Source organism: Corvus brachyrhynchos, unplaced genomic scaffold (genome assembly GCF_000691975.1).
Source record: "Corvus brachyrhynchos isolate BGI_N302 unplaced genomic scaffold, ASM69197v1 scaffold58, whole genome shotgun sequence".
Lineage (NCBI taxonomy): Eukaryota > Metazoa > Chordata > Aves > Passeriformes > Corvidae > Corvus > Corvus brachyrhynchos.
The window spans coordinates 800,060-814,763 of record NW_008239539.1 but is presented as its reverse complement, the minus strand read 5'-3'; the positions used below and the strand labels follow the sequence as shown (position 1 = coordinate 814,763).

The 14,704-nt window shown below is 43.8% G+C and overlaps 1 protein-coding gene across 1 annotated transcript in view; it reads left to right on the top strand.

The window, feature by feature from the left end:
• CREBBP (CREB binding protein) overlaps positions 1-14,704 on the top strand; it is a gene marked incomplete at its 5' end in the record, with an annotated part of 96,539 nt that overhangs the window by 29,085 nt on the left and 52,750 nt on the right. Inside the window, one exon of the mRNA XM_017741231.1 lies at positions 10,239-10,415. Coding sequence (XP_017596720.1) covers positions 10,239-10,415 — 177 coding nt within the window. The remainder of the gene's footprint in view (positions 1-10,238; positions 10,416-14,704) is intronic.

Here is a 14,704-nt window from a genome sequence, read left to right as displayed (position 1 = left end):
GGCCTTGAAATACCCTCTTCTGAGGTGATCCGTTCCAAGGATGCCTGGGACCTCTGGGCCAGTCACAATGGAGTGTTTTGCCATTTATTCCCAATCACTTCAGCTTTCAGTACAGTCAGCTGTTGGGATCCCCCTGTCACCTCAGAAACAGAGATGTATTCTGCCCCTCAGATCTCAATGGCATCAGGGCACATTGTGCATAGGTGTCAACTAAAGCCTCATATTCTTGTGGGTCTCATGTGCCAGGCCGTGGATTCCTGCAGTCCAAGAGATCCAATAGTCCCCTTTCTCCACCTGGCTGGAGGCAGGGCCCCTCTAGCTCAGATCATGGTACTTGTTTCTCTATTCTTGTAAATATGAACCAGAGGTCTCTTCAAGAGGATGTGCAGTAACATCAGCCCTTTATTCTGTCTGAGGATGTGCCCACAGTAAACTGGAGTGGCATTTATCCTCGAAGAATTTCCTGTAGTGGTTCTTCCTCTCAGCTCTAGTGCTCTTGCTGTTAGGGCAGAGGTGGGTTTTCCATCCCACTTCTTCATGTCCTCTCTGTGGCCATGCAGGTGAAACCAGAGGTTACCTTGTGGTGTGTCCCCTGTCAAGCCAGGGTCAGCTTGCTCCCAGTAGCAGAGATTCTGGTCCATACTGGTGTCCACATGGGACTTTTACTTTCTAGTTTGCTTGATCCAATCTGTCCACAGTCTTGGACAGCCTTTCACAGGTTGGTGGGGAGGAAAAAAGATGATCTTCATATTGCCAGAGTTGGAGAGTCACCTGAAGCCCTGTTCTCATTTCATTGACATCGTCACCAGTGAGTTGGCGTATGGCCATGGCATGCTCCATGCAAACTTCTGCCACATGGATTGTGTACTTAACCTCCAATGAAAATTAAAAATCCTCAAAAACTGTTGTAACAGGCCTGAAGGAGGAAACGGGGGTGGAAAGCTGGGGAAAAGAATTCTCTCCTGTTGCCCCCCACAGACTCTGTACGATTATTAATGGATTCCCAAAGGTAGTGCCGAGGTACGGTCAGGAGAGCAGCACTGAACACTCATCCCAAATGACCCTCATTGCTCTCGATGTTATCGTGTCATAAACTGACAAGCAACAAAGCCATCCTGCTCCTTCTCGCTGCTCTGAAAAAGAGCACCACGGTGGGCGCTTAAGGAAGCAGGTTGGGTACCACACCCCCATGAACAGACAAGGCAATATTGTGACCAGTGGCCCCCTACCTAATAACAGCAAATGCTCAGATAAATTTGTTTCCAACCCGCTTCGGCAGATCCGTTGTTATCTCAACCCTTGGAGCCTCACGCTGCGTGCCAGATAAGGCTGTTGTGGTTTAAGAATTGTATTCCCCAATTTAGTGCTCGAACTGAGACTCTCCCTGACCCCCTCCCCCTGCGGTGGGCTAGAGAGGAGAGAGGCACAAAAGGCAAAGATCACGGGTTGAGATAAGAACAAGAAACAGCTATGAGATAAGAAAACAAACGGAGAGGTGAGTGACTCACATGCAAAATGCTCAGAAACACCCCCTTCTCCCTGGAAGAGACTCCCTTTCCTTTGCCCCCAGCAGTGGTACAGAATAACCTCTGTGCCCTGGACGTGCCCTCTCACAGCTACTGCAAAAAATAAATCTGTCCTGGCCAGAACCGGGACTGTGTCATCATCTACCTGTCCATCTCTCTGCTCAGCGATCTTGGGAACTTAATTATCTGTGAGGCTATTAAGAAAAATGGGTCAAATTGACCAGTGATTTCCAAAGTGATTAGAGAAAAATTGATCCTCGGGAGTGGGAGGAGATGTGCCGTTTCCTGAGGATGCCTAACTAACAATAGAACTGGTTTGTGATCCTGCAATCAATGTCAGTCTGAAGAGGCGACTTAATTGCTGCAGGATTGAGGGAATGGATGGAATTCTGTGCTGCAGTCCATCCTGTCTGTGATCTCATCACAGCCATCACCTGGAGCTGCACTCAGCCATGCTCAGTAACACAGACCTAGGGTGCAAAGGAGGGTGCAATAGTTTGATTCATTTTTTGGCTTCTGTTCTGCACACCTGCCTTCCTGGAGTTTAGTCCCTGGGTCTGGTTTATGGACTCTAGTCAAGGTCTCAGATTATTTTTGCTTCCTGAGATAGTTTTTTCTTCTCATCTTTGTGTTGTCTCTGGACAAGCAAAAGAGAATTTGTAATTATCTTTCTTATTACAAGGTTCCATTTTATAAAGACTAAAGCATATGAAAATGACAGTGGTACAAAGACAGGATACCTCTGATTAGAGGCCTTATGATTTTTTGTGAACTAACTCCTGTTGATGAGTAGAAACACACACTATTTAAATAAAACATTAATATAATCTTAACAATTCCAGTGGTATTAATCACTTCCATTCTTTCCTAATTTTGGCTTTGAAGCTACAGCGCTTCAGCTCCTATCTGTTGATATGTCTTTGCTAAGTAGAAAATATTTGTGTTATCACCTTTTTATTCCCAAAACCAGTACTGTAGAAGCACTTCAGTCCTTGTCTTAATAAGATAAGCAAATGAATAAGCTTAAATAGTAAGCTAAATAAATTAGGCTGTTAGATTGCAATTAGCCTGTCCTTGGCCATGCCCATTAGTCCTTTGAGCCCTACTTGAGACCTCTCTGGATTCTGTCATTTTTACCTGTCATTCTTGAACTACCACAGCATGTTGGTCATTGTTGCAGCAGCATTCCCATCACTCCAGACACATAACGATGGCACTTTCCCCATATCCAGTTGTCTTTTCATCCCTCCTGTTGGCATATTGAGACCTCACGTTTGTTCTTCAAGCATTTTGCAGATTCATGGCTTTCAAAGTCTGGCCAAGCTAGTCTAGCTTGCTTCCTTTCTTTCCAGGCTGTTTTCTAGTCAAAAAAACCAGCAGATACTGAATTGAATATTAATGATAACTATTTTTAGTTTACAGGATTGGATCATAATCAGATTACTTCAGCCAGCCTTATTTTTCACTGAGCCCGTGCTGCTTTGAGTTCTTTGATTCTCATATCAACCTTTCAGTACTTTTTCTGCTGTCAGCTCAGTCCAAATGTGATGGTATTGTTTTGGTTTTAAATACTTGGCCAGAATAACCTTCTTCCATTTTTGTACAGAGTCAGTGCTTCAAAATGTCATTAAAATCAACATTTAACTTGGAGATAAGTTTGTTGCTTTGGGTTTTTGGTTTGGGTAGTTTTTGGGGTTTTTTTGACTAATCTGTCTGGACTAGCTAATTTTAAAAAAAAAAAAAAAAAAGGCATTAACTTTATGTAGGTAGTGGTGATATAAGATGCAAACCCAGGAATTTTATCAGAGGTGGGTGCTGCTCCTTGGCACATGCCTACAAATGCAGGTGCTTTCTCTCTCACAGGAAAATTGAGACTGAACTCAGTTTGTCCGGCCAGACCTTTTATTAAATTTGGAAACCCTGGAGTGAAAAGTGGGTTGGGGCAACAGAGGAGAGCAGAATTTCCCAAAGGAAAAGGGGTTGCAAGGAGCATAACTGCATGCAGTTGTGTGGTTTCTGACAGTGTGTTGGAGACGAAGCTAAAAAAGGGAGTAGGAAATGATGTGCTTGTAACAGGGAAAGGGGTTTGCAGCCTTGTCGTTGGTTGCATGTCCTGGGAGTCTCGGAGGAATGTGATAATGGAGTACCCTGGACTGCAGGAGTGAGAGCTGTGGTGGTGGAGGTGAGGGGACAGTTGATAAAAACTTAGAGGAGGAGGGAAGGGCAGAGGTTTTTTACAGCCTGAATGCTTGGTGTACAAGAGGGAGTATAACCTATCCTCCTTGATGCTGGGCTAGAGGAGGAAGTACTGTGGTGTGTCAGTGGTGCTGAAGAAGGGAGGAAAAAAGAAAGCTTTAAAAGCAGAAGGAACATCACAGTGTGGAGATCCAGTCTACTGTGAAAGGTGTCTTCAGGATTAGATTGGTGAACTTCACTTCTGTCATGTCACCCCTGAGTTGCACACTCAGGTGAGATTTGTAGGTTTGGTCATGGGCTTCCTCTATAACATCTGTGAAACTCCAGGAACTAGAGGAAATGGAATTGCTTTTCTGCTCCTAAGAGAGCTAAAAAGCAAAACAGGAGAAGCACCTCCCACAGCTGCTGCTCAGAGTGCTGCAGTGTGATGGCTCCTGTAGTCCAATGCAGCTGAACAAAGGTTTTAAGTGCTGGTGGGGGGTTTTCAGCTTGGAAGTTTGTACATTCCTTGGCTTATGAGAGTAGAGTGAAATACCCTATTTCCTATCCACACTCGGTAATACATTCCAGTATCTTAGAGAGTTGCCATAGTGATAAAAAAGGGAACAGAATCTACTTGTCTTCCTGGGATAGCAGAATTATTAAATTAAATGCCTCTTTTCCATTAAAGGAGAGTGTCATTATCATATTTCTGAAAACTGTTTTAGAGCAGAAATAATGTGTTTAAGGTGGTGTCCTGCATTAATCGTGTTCCTTCTTGAGGCACCTCTAGCCTTAACTTGCACTCGGGATACACCCTGTTATCTCCCCCATTGCAGCTGGTGGAACAGAACAACACCTTTCTTGGGCAAGTCTGCTCTACTCCATCAGAATTCACGCAGTTGTGACCACAAAGAGCTGGGCGAAAGAAGCAAGAGTTGCCCAAAATTGTAGCACAGGAACACAAGTATAAGACGTGAGTTGCAGAGGATGAGGTGGGATGAAAGGAGCCACCGTGGGATGGAGTGCAGGGAAGAGGGCTGCTGAAAATGGTGGCTGCATCAGGAGGAGAAAGGAGATGAAATGAGGGAGAGGAGCAAAGGCAACATGGAGGGAACATCTTGAGCTTAGAACAAAATGGGAGTGAACAACGTAACCCAGGTTGTCAGAGAGAAACTTTTGGCTTTTGTTGCAGTGGAGATGCGCTGGATGGAAGGTGGAGTAGCCCTGTGGAACATGCCTGTTCCATGCAGGTGGAAAAGAAACAACTCACCCTGGATTGCCCTTTGCTTTCCTTCCTTTTAGAAAAGTAAATTTAACAAAGTTTAAGCCAAATACAAATCTTTGTGACGGCTCTGAGTTCCCCATGAAAATGGCCATTCTTACCAGGTTGTAGACTCCAGTGTTCTTGCTGGTTTATCTTCTTTAATGACTTTTAATTACCTGGTAATCTTCCCCTGAACTACCTATTTTGGGATCAGAGTTGTGTTTCAGAAATACAAAAAGCAAAAGTCTTCTGAGTATCTCCCTGCCCTCACCTGCCTGGAAAAAACCTGGAAGCAGAGGCAGGAGTTGGGGTGTTTGAGCCTTCCGAGTCCTTTGCTTGGAGCTGCCGGTTTCCATTTGCAGAATGAACAAGCAGGATGAAGTCTTTACAATGTGTAGGCTCAATCTTCTGCCTATATTTACCAGTTGTTTTTTGAGATTTCAGTCAGCCATGGTTTGAAGTTCCACAGAAGTCACTGAGCTCAGCGTTCAGATAATTAACCAGGAATTGCAGTTTATGCCTCGCGCTCTCGGGCATCTTTCAGAGTGTGATACGCAGGGATCTGCCTGATTCTTCCTTTCCTTCCACCTCCTGTTTGCTGCCTTCCCACCAGGGAGGAGCTGACAGTGGTTTGCTTTGCTGGAGTCCCTACCTGGCTGTGTTTGGAATCAATTCCGAGCTGCTCCTCAGGGTACCAGTAATAGCTCTGGAACGCTGTGGATCTTAATGCTGTTTGTCAGCAGGTTGTTCTGCCACTGAAACTCCTCGCTGATCCCAGACTTGGTTGGAAACTGTTAAAAATAGATAAGAGTTTGTTCGAGCAGGTCTCACATTGTATTGTGCACTTTTAGTCTCTGGAAATCACAGTCCTGTTAATTTGAATTCTTCCCAGGAAAAACTGAGTTAAATCCCCCTGAAACCGCAAGCATCTATCAATTTTAGTAAACTCATGTTGTGGATGGTCCGTCCTAATTTTTGTCTCCATATTTACTTTAGGGATTGCCACCTAAAAAAGGTCTTTCCACTTATTCAGACTATTTTTTTTTTAAAGATGAACTTTAAAAAAAGCCTTTATGTTTCGTTGGCAGTTACTTACTAAAATGAAGTGTAGGTTAAAAGACATGTCTAATGTTTTACAATGTTATCAAATGATGCTATTTTTTGAAAGTTACAGACTGGTGTAATGCTTTACCTTTAGGTGCCTTTCCCTTATGAAAGCGCAGCTTTGGACACTGAAATACAATGTGGCAGAGAGCAGGTTTACCAAAATACAAGGTTTCAAATGGAAGCTACTCTGCTTCCAGATGGCTTTCAAAGAACAGCAAAGCATTTCTTAAAATTTCAATCAAGTATTTATTACTTAATGACCACCGAGAGTAGGACAAATTATCCTCATCTTATTAAGCACTCAGTTTGGAAGATTTGAAAGGTTGCTTTGTTGTTGTACATAGTTGTGATCTGCTTAATAACAAGATCTATTGAAAAGGAAATGTTAAAATAAGATAAAACAACCATGGGGTGGTACCTGACAGGATTGCAGAGCCTCGGTGCTTTGGGGATGTTCTAGTGGTTTAGAGTTTGAACAAACTTGAAACTGTCTTTTGAGACTAAAATATTTCTAATATTTTTTCTAAAAATCTATTTTTAAACATTTTTCCTTTAATAAAAAGACATTAATATTTCCTGATAATGAGATGGGAGACACCTCTCTGTTTCTTTTGGTGCAAGAACTTAAATTTGAGGTAAAATTTGCTCAGCATTCTCACTGCTTAAAGAAAATCTCTCTTCTGCTCTTTGAAAATTCAATTGTGTACGATTCTGCCAGAAGCTTTTAACACCAGGCTTCCAAGCTCAGCACATCCATGTTGGGCATTCATTGCCTGCACTGAGCCTTTTCCATCTCCTCCCTGGTGCCTGAGTCTTCTCTATCCATGAGCTGCCAGGTCCCGGGAGGGCTCTGCTTGCACTGTGTTCTGCAGGTTGGAGGGCCCATGGAAGCCATGGAAAGAGGTTCCTGTTCAAGCAGCATTCCTGTCTCCCAGTTTGGGCTCCCCATGGCTCTCCCGGTGGTGGTGGTGACTGTAAGGGCTTGCAGGAAGTTGTAGTGTAGTGGTGGTTGCCAGAGTAGTCAGTATTCAAAAAACTCCTCCAAACTTTCAAGCAAGTTCAAAGAGGACTGGAAAGGCAAAGTCCTTCCAAAAACGAAGTTTGTAGTTGGGAATTAGACATGAGGAAACTGAGTAACAGCCCCAGAGTTAATGTTCCTATTTCTGGCTTCTGAAAGGTTTCAATAGTTCTCCTAAGTTTTCTCAGAATCTCACTTGTAGTTTCAGAAATTTTCTTCACTGTTGATCTGATAGACCCCCATAGCATTAATGAACAGCTGTCATTATCAGATGACACTTTTTCATACCTTGTCTGAAATAACGGGTTGAGTGTGTAATTTTATTAAATACTTTGTTATTAATTCTTCAGAGAAAGCTGCCAAAATCTGTGGTATAATAAATAACAATTAAACTAATTTCTCTGAGCATGCAGTCTGCAAAACAAACACAGAAGTACAGAAAATTAAATTCTTTATATTTGTGCAATGTGATAGTAGCTAACACCACTTCTCTTTAAAGGCAGTCTTGGGACTAAACTTTAGATGCTAATTTTTGGTCTTACTTGCTATTTGAATTATTCAGCTTTACTCTGGGACACAGCACATATTTGATAACCTCATATATTTGCAAAGTAACAGCTTTTGGGATTTTTTTAATGTGTAAAGATAGAACGTCTTGTACAGTGAAGAAAGGCCCAAATCTGGCAACAGTCACTGGGCAGGATGCAGGGAAAGGGAGCATTTCCTAACATAAAGCTGCTTGGAGAGTGGCAGGGCCAGCTGTTTGAAACCAGAGGGTACAAAGTACAGGGACAAAGAAGACAAGGCCCAGTCAAATTGTGGTTTTTGGACTCTGCCCCAGTGTAATTTATTGCTCATAACTGGTGCTCCCTCAACTGCTCGTTCAGCCCGATTCCTGTAAGCATAAAAAGCAACCCCTGAGTAATCCCTTATTATGAGGCTGTTCCAGTGATAAACTGGTGTGAACAGCCCTTCTTCCAGCAATGGGAATAGTCCTTCTGAATCCCTGCTGGCAAGGGAAGGGAAGAGACCAGGACTGTAGAAGACCACTGTTTTGAGGAAGAAAAGACTGGAGAGGTAAAGGGAAGAGGAAAATAGGATTTACTATTTCAAATAAAGACTTTGCTCAGTGGTTGGATTCATATTTAGGACCAGGTCATAAAGTCACCTAGAAATCCTCCCAGTGTGAGGCAGGGGGGTGAACAAACGCCATCTGTTGAGTAGCTCCTGTGGGAGGGACTGAGGGGAACTTGGGGGGCTCAGCCTGGAGAAGAGAAGCCTCGGGGGGATCTCACTCTCTGCAACTCCCTGACAGGAGGGTGGACTCAGGTGGGGGTCAGGCTCTGCTCCCAGGGAACAAGGGACAGATGAGAGGGAATGGCCTCAAGCTGTGCCAGGGGAGGGTCAGGTTGGACATCAGGAGGAATTTCTTCCCAGAAAGAGTGGTCAGGCATTGGAATCGGCTGCCCAGGGAGGTGGTGGAATCCCCATCCCTGGAGGTATCCAAGGAAAACCTGGATATGGCACTCAGTGCTCTTGGGCTGGGTGACAAGGTGGGGATCGGGCACAGGTTGGACTTGATGATCTCAGAGGGCTCTTCCAACCTAAATGGTTCTGTAATTCTGTGATTATGTTGGCTTTGTGTTCAGGAGCTGAATATCTCCCTACCTCTTCTCATTTTCTAGAGCACTGCCTGTGCTCAGGTTGGTGCTATAGGCTGACATCACTCATCTCCCGCCAGACAGCAGGACGGCCTTCTCAGGCTGTGTCCAGTTCAGGAAGCCTTTTTTCCTATCCTGTGGAGTCTTCTGCCCACCATTCAGACTCAGATCCTGATTCTTCCTGCTCCTTGGGTGAGGAAATGCAGCACTGCAGGGTTTTGGGGCACAAATGCAAATGATTTTGCTTGTAGTGCTCATCTCAGCCCCTTTGTGCATGTGTGAGCTTCCAGCCTCTGGGGCCAAAGCTGACCCTGGTGTTCCTGGTGTCAGAAGGATCCTTCCTGTTTGGATAGGACCAGGCTGCTCATTCCGTGCCTGTTGAGAGTAACTGGTGGAACCAGGGAAACCACCATCCACGTGAATTGCAAGAGGTGTAAACTGGTTCTGTGTCACTTTAGGGGAGCTGGGGGGGCTCAGCCTGGAGAAGAGAAGCCTCGGGGGGATCTCACTCTCTGCAACTCCCTGACAGGAGGGTGGACTCAGGTGGGGGTCAGGCTCTGCTCCCAGGGAACAAGGGACAGATGAGAGGGAATGGCCTCAAGCTGTGCCAGGGGAGGGTCAGGTTGGACATCAGGAGGAATTTCTTCCCAGAAAGAGTGGTCAGGCATTGGAATCGGCTGCCCAGGGAGGTGGTGGAATCCCTGTCCTTGGAGGTGTTCAAGGAAAGCCTGGATGTGGCACTCAGTGCTCTGGGCTGGGTGACAAGGTGGTGATAGGTCCCAGGTTGGACTCCATGGTCTTGGAGGTCTTTTCCAACATCAGTGATTCTGTGGTTCCAGTAATGGAGATCTCACCATGGGGGAGACTCCTGCAGGCCAAGTGGCTCTTTGGATGTACAGTGTTCTCTCCAGTCATTCAGGGGGAGTTGTGTTTCTGTTTTCTAGTCTTGGGGAGTTCTCAGGGTGTCATTTCTCAAGGTTGTCAGTCTTAGACATCTTTTTGCTCAGACACTTCTCCTCAAGTACCAAAACGCAAGTTGATAACCGTTCGCTCGATGCCTTTATATATTCCCCTCCCTTCCCATCTGTTTGTGCACAAAGTCATGCTTTGTGCTCACAATGCACAAAGTGTCACAGGTTTTGAAGTTTGTTTGGTCTCCCAAAGTTCCTGTAGTGTTGGAAAAAGTAATTTCTGTCATTGGGAAAGATAATCTTGTGTTTTCCTTTGATTTTGTAAGTTGAATTGCAAGACTTCAGCCCCACAGAGCTGTATATATTTGTAAAACATCTTTTTAGAATGTATTTTAACTTGGTAAAAGTTGTGAAATTATGAATTTAATACTGAGAATTTAATATTGAGAAGCTTAAACTGGAATTCGGTCTCTGTGAATGCAAAGACAGGATATTTGACATATGTGGGGTTTTTTTTATCTCCCTTTGGAATCACGAAAATTCTAATCATTTCATTCATTCATTCTTTTCCAGATGGGAATGACAGGTAACACTAGTCCCTTTGGGCAGCCTTTCAGTCAAACTGGAGGGCAGCAGATGGGAGCTGCAGGAGTGAATCCTCAGTTGCCGAACAAGCCAGGCATGGCCAATAGTCTGTCTCCCTTCCCTGCCGACATCAAGAGTACTCCCGTCACCAGTGTGCCAAACATGGTGAGTTGGACCTGCTGCTTCCAGCATTCTTTACCTCTTCCTAGTGCTTTCTAAATTCTTGGGTGATCCAGCTTCTGCAACACTATCAAATTACTTCTCCACGGTCATTTAAGCATCAGAGTTGCCCCGTGGTTCCTCACTTCCACTCTGCAGTGTGTATGTAAAACCCATGTACATTTTTATGCAGTGATCGTACTTTGTAAAGAATCACAGTTACAAAAACTGCATTGCATCCTTTCATTTTGCCTGGTACGTTTGGTTTCAAACCAGAGAAGAATGTCTTCTTTAAGTCCTGTGTGTCAATTAGAATTTGTTAGGTACATCATCACCTTTCTGAAACTAAATAGTACCTCGTATCCTTTGAATCTGATGTGGTAAACACCCCACATGCTTCTCACTTTATACTGTGCATGACTTGCATGTCCCAAGCTTATGAGAACGGTTCTTATTAGGATACCTTACAAGTTTATAGTATCATGCTTACCAGAGTTTTCTTTATAAAGTGAAATTAAATATTCCCATTTGTCTCAGGATGTTGTGTATTAATCAAACTGCTTGTGTTGTTTCTATGGAAACTCCAGCTTGTTGCATTTTATATTCTTACACATGATAGCAGTTTCTATAGTAACTTGTAAGACCTTCCATAAGATGCAAATTGCTTATTTTTTAATTTAAATCAAAAACCAGCTATTTTTTGGCACAACCAATGCTTGCTCTTCCATCACTGAGTTTGCTACCTGCCTGTCACTAATAGGCTCTGTATGAGAGGCAAGAGGATGCAAAAACTTCTTTTTTTCTTCTGATTTTAGAGGACCACTTCCTGATTTTCCTCTAGTAACACTGTGAAATCTTTCTTTAATATCATCTGTCATTTATTGTTTATGATTATGGAAAGGAGCCTGTGAACATATTAAGACCATGTTCAGAACACCACTTGCACTCATGCAGAATATTTGTAAAAGACAATTTTCTGCATGATTACTCTAATTGTGTTTATTTAGTGTTTGGATCCGGTGTAAAGCAAGTGAGTTATTGTCCTGATGCTGCAGAGAAACCTGCAGGTCTCTCCAGAATGCTGTATTCATCTCAGGGACTGGGTGATCTTGAAGCCTGATTTTGTGCTCGTTTAAAAGTGAGGTTTGGGAAAGTCTAAATCTTATTATACTAACTTACTAGTATAGGATGTAGTGGTCAATATTCAGGTGAAATAAAGGCATTTGCAATCAAGGCTTGTCACATGATGGGAGAGAAATAAAATCAAAAACTGTTTTCTTTCTCCCATCTTGTCCAAAAGACAGAGGAAAGTAAGGGAAACTTTCCCAGTACTATCAATTGCGGTTTTAAAATGTCAAACATACCAACTGAGAGAACACTCAGAACTGTCTGTCTTTGTTGCTCAGGTGTCAAAAGCTTTGCATGTCCAGTATATCTTCTTTTCCCTCACACCAGTACAGAGAGTAATGGCCGTTTCAGCCAACAGACATTAGTACTGTTGAGCCCAAAGGTCTCAGCTCACGTGAGGGTCAGAGGCATGGTGCTCCTGACAGGGGGGTGACTTCAAAAACTGAAGTTTCCATCTAAGCATTTTTATTGCAAAGCCAAGAATTTAAAAAGAAATGTCACACTTGTTAAAATTTAACCTTTATTTGGCAGCAGTGGGTAAGGCAGTGTAATTATTTGGTAATAGCACATCCATGGCCATATGCTATTCCTTCCACAGGGACTTTGCTTTATTCAGTGAACAATATGAACAGAGCCCTTGGAAAGAGCACACAGTCAACATTTAGTTCTATTTTTTGCAGCTTGGTGTGTAGCTGTGGGCATTGCTGGCTGTATGTTGTAATATATCTCACTTGGTCATTTCCAAATGCTCTTTCCTGTGGCAGCCAACACTGGAGCAGGCATATACTTTGGATTAGTTCATTTTTACAGCACCTCTCTGAGATAAAGATGTTGCCCCAGTTTTAAGCACAGAGGCACAAGGAAAGAGTAAGACTGGCAGAATTTGCTCACTCAGAACTTGAGGTTTGTAGGCTCTGGCTTGCCTAAACCTTATTTCATAGGTTAAGGCATTACCTAAGGGTAAAATAACATCCACAGCAGTTCCATGAGTTACAGAAGCACACATCTAAGTGACATCTGTCACTCACATTGGTCAACCAAAATGTGACCCAAATGGCTCTTGTTGAAAAGCAGCTTGTGACAGAGGCAGGTCCCCAGAGCAGAGCTGCAGTGTTTGAGCAATCCTGCTGTGCATTCTTGCTGCAGTCCCGTTGTCATTTCTATGTCCTGGGATGCTTTAGGTCCCTGGAGATGATGGTTTATTTAATGTGTTTGGCCTGGAGACACAGCCTGTCCTGTTCCCTGAGGGAGGCAGCAGTGATGTGGAAAAGGGTATTGTGTTATGTTAACATCGATGAAAAATGAACATGTGGAGGATCAGTTTAGACTCCATCCACTACAGCAAGCGCAAGACAACTGCATATTAAAAAAAAAAAAAAAGCAACAAAAAGAAACCATTGGGGTCCTTTGTGGGATGATTGCAACCACATATCTTGCTAAACCAGCCCTCTATACTCTCCTTATCTTAAAGGGCCCCCAAAGTACTATTCCATGTGAGAGACAAACCCACGTGAATGAGAACACTGGTGGTATGTGGCCTGTCTGAGGCAGGAAACCAAATTGCAGCATGGCACTGAACACTGTGGTTACCACAAAGGGTATTTAAACAAGAGAAGAGGAAGTAGAAAGGTGCAGCCATTGTCTGAGGACCCCTAAGTTCTGAAGATCAAAATATTTTTAAATAGTCCTTTCAGTCTTTAGCCTTACACCTTACATGTGTGCTGCAAAAGTAAAAGATGATTAAGTTTCTTAACCCACATAATTCTAATCATTACTGTGTGTCACCCCGTCTTCAGCAGTAACCAAGAGTTTTCCCACTGCCAGGCATAACCCTGGCAGCCGGGACAAATGTGCTGCAGCTGTGGGTTTGGATTTTTGATCCAAATTCAGGCTACCACTCTCCTGAGAACAACACTCTCCCCTCCTCCCTGCCTGCCCAGTAAAGTGGGCCTCTGAAGTGTTAGTTCACTGCAGCCCATGTTCCAGGCATGACCTTACACTACACCCTGAGAAGCACATTTGGATTAATCTCTTTAATTAGAAAAGAAGAACAAACCTTATGGTATTAAAATGATTAAGAGGTCAGCATTAAGGTATTAATTTTCAGTGCCAGCAGGATGGATTGATTTTGCTTGGTTGGTTTTGTTTTAATGGTGATCCAAACAGCATATCAGCTCTTGCTTTGTGGGGCTACTACAGAATCAGTTCCCTTTACGGAATGGGCAGCCTGAAAACTTGAGTGAAAGGCTTGTTTCCAAAAGAAAAATACTGCTTCCGATGTTGTTGGAAGTTTTGGTGACACATTACTGAGCTTCAGTGCTGCTGAAATGGTTCTGATGCAGGACTGGCAATGCTGCTCTGCAGTGAGATCATGCAAAATCCCTGGGCTGTGGAAGTGAGCCATGCTCTGCTCTCGGGCTCTCAGCGTGGTGTGCAGCCAGTTTGGGAGCCAGCACTCTCTAGTTTTGGAGTGCACAGGCTCTGGGAGGAGCTGTTGTGGGGGGAACTCTGTGAGGCTTTTCCATCAAGCTCACTGAAGCTTTGCAGTCCCTACAGTGCTGCCTGTTCCAAGGGTGGCGGTGGATGGTTCCTTCGTGGACATACCAGTAAATCTGGTATTTCTGCATGGGTTAGGAGCACAGTGGGGCAAATTTGGCTTCCAGACACCAGCATGGTTTCACAGTTATCCCTATGACCAGCAGATGGAGTTGAGAGAATATTGCTTTTTGGAAGCGAAGGAAATAGTTTTTCCTAAATTCTGGACTTAGAATTGGAGCAGCACATCTCCTGTGCTTTTTTTCCCCCCTCATCTCTTGCTAAACTGCATCAGGAGCTCTCTGTTGTGTTCTTCTTAGTTTCTTTTTATGTCCTATGGGTTTCTGTAATAACAGATTTTGATCAGAAGACAGAAGAAGTAACTGGGGGGTGAAGATGTCTCAGGTGTGCCTTGCTGCAGACCTCAGAGGGAGAGGAAGAAAGCTTTTAAACTGGGAGGCCAGGTTTAATTAGAGCAAGTAGAACTGTAGCTACTTAAAATAGACAACTGGTATTTTATTCTAGAGACCAGAAAGAAAAGGCTTTATGGAGAATCACTTAACTCTTGTGCCCTTCCAGGGAGGAAGGCCTGTTTTCTGACCCTTTCTGTGATTTTTTTCCTCTCTTGCAGC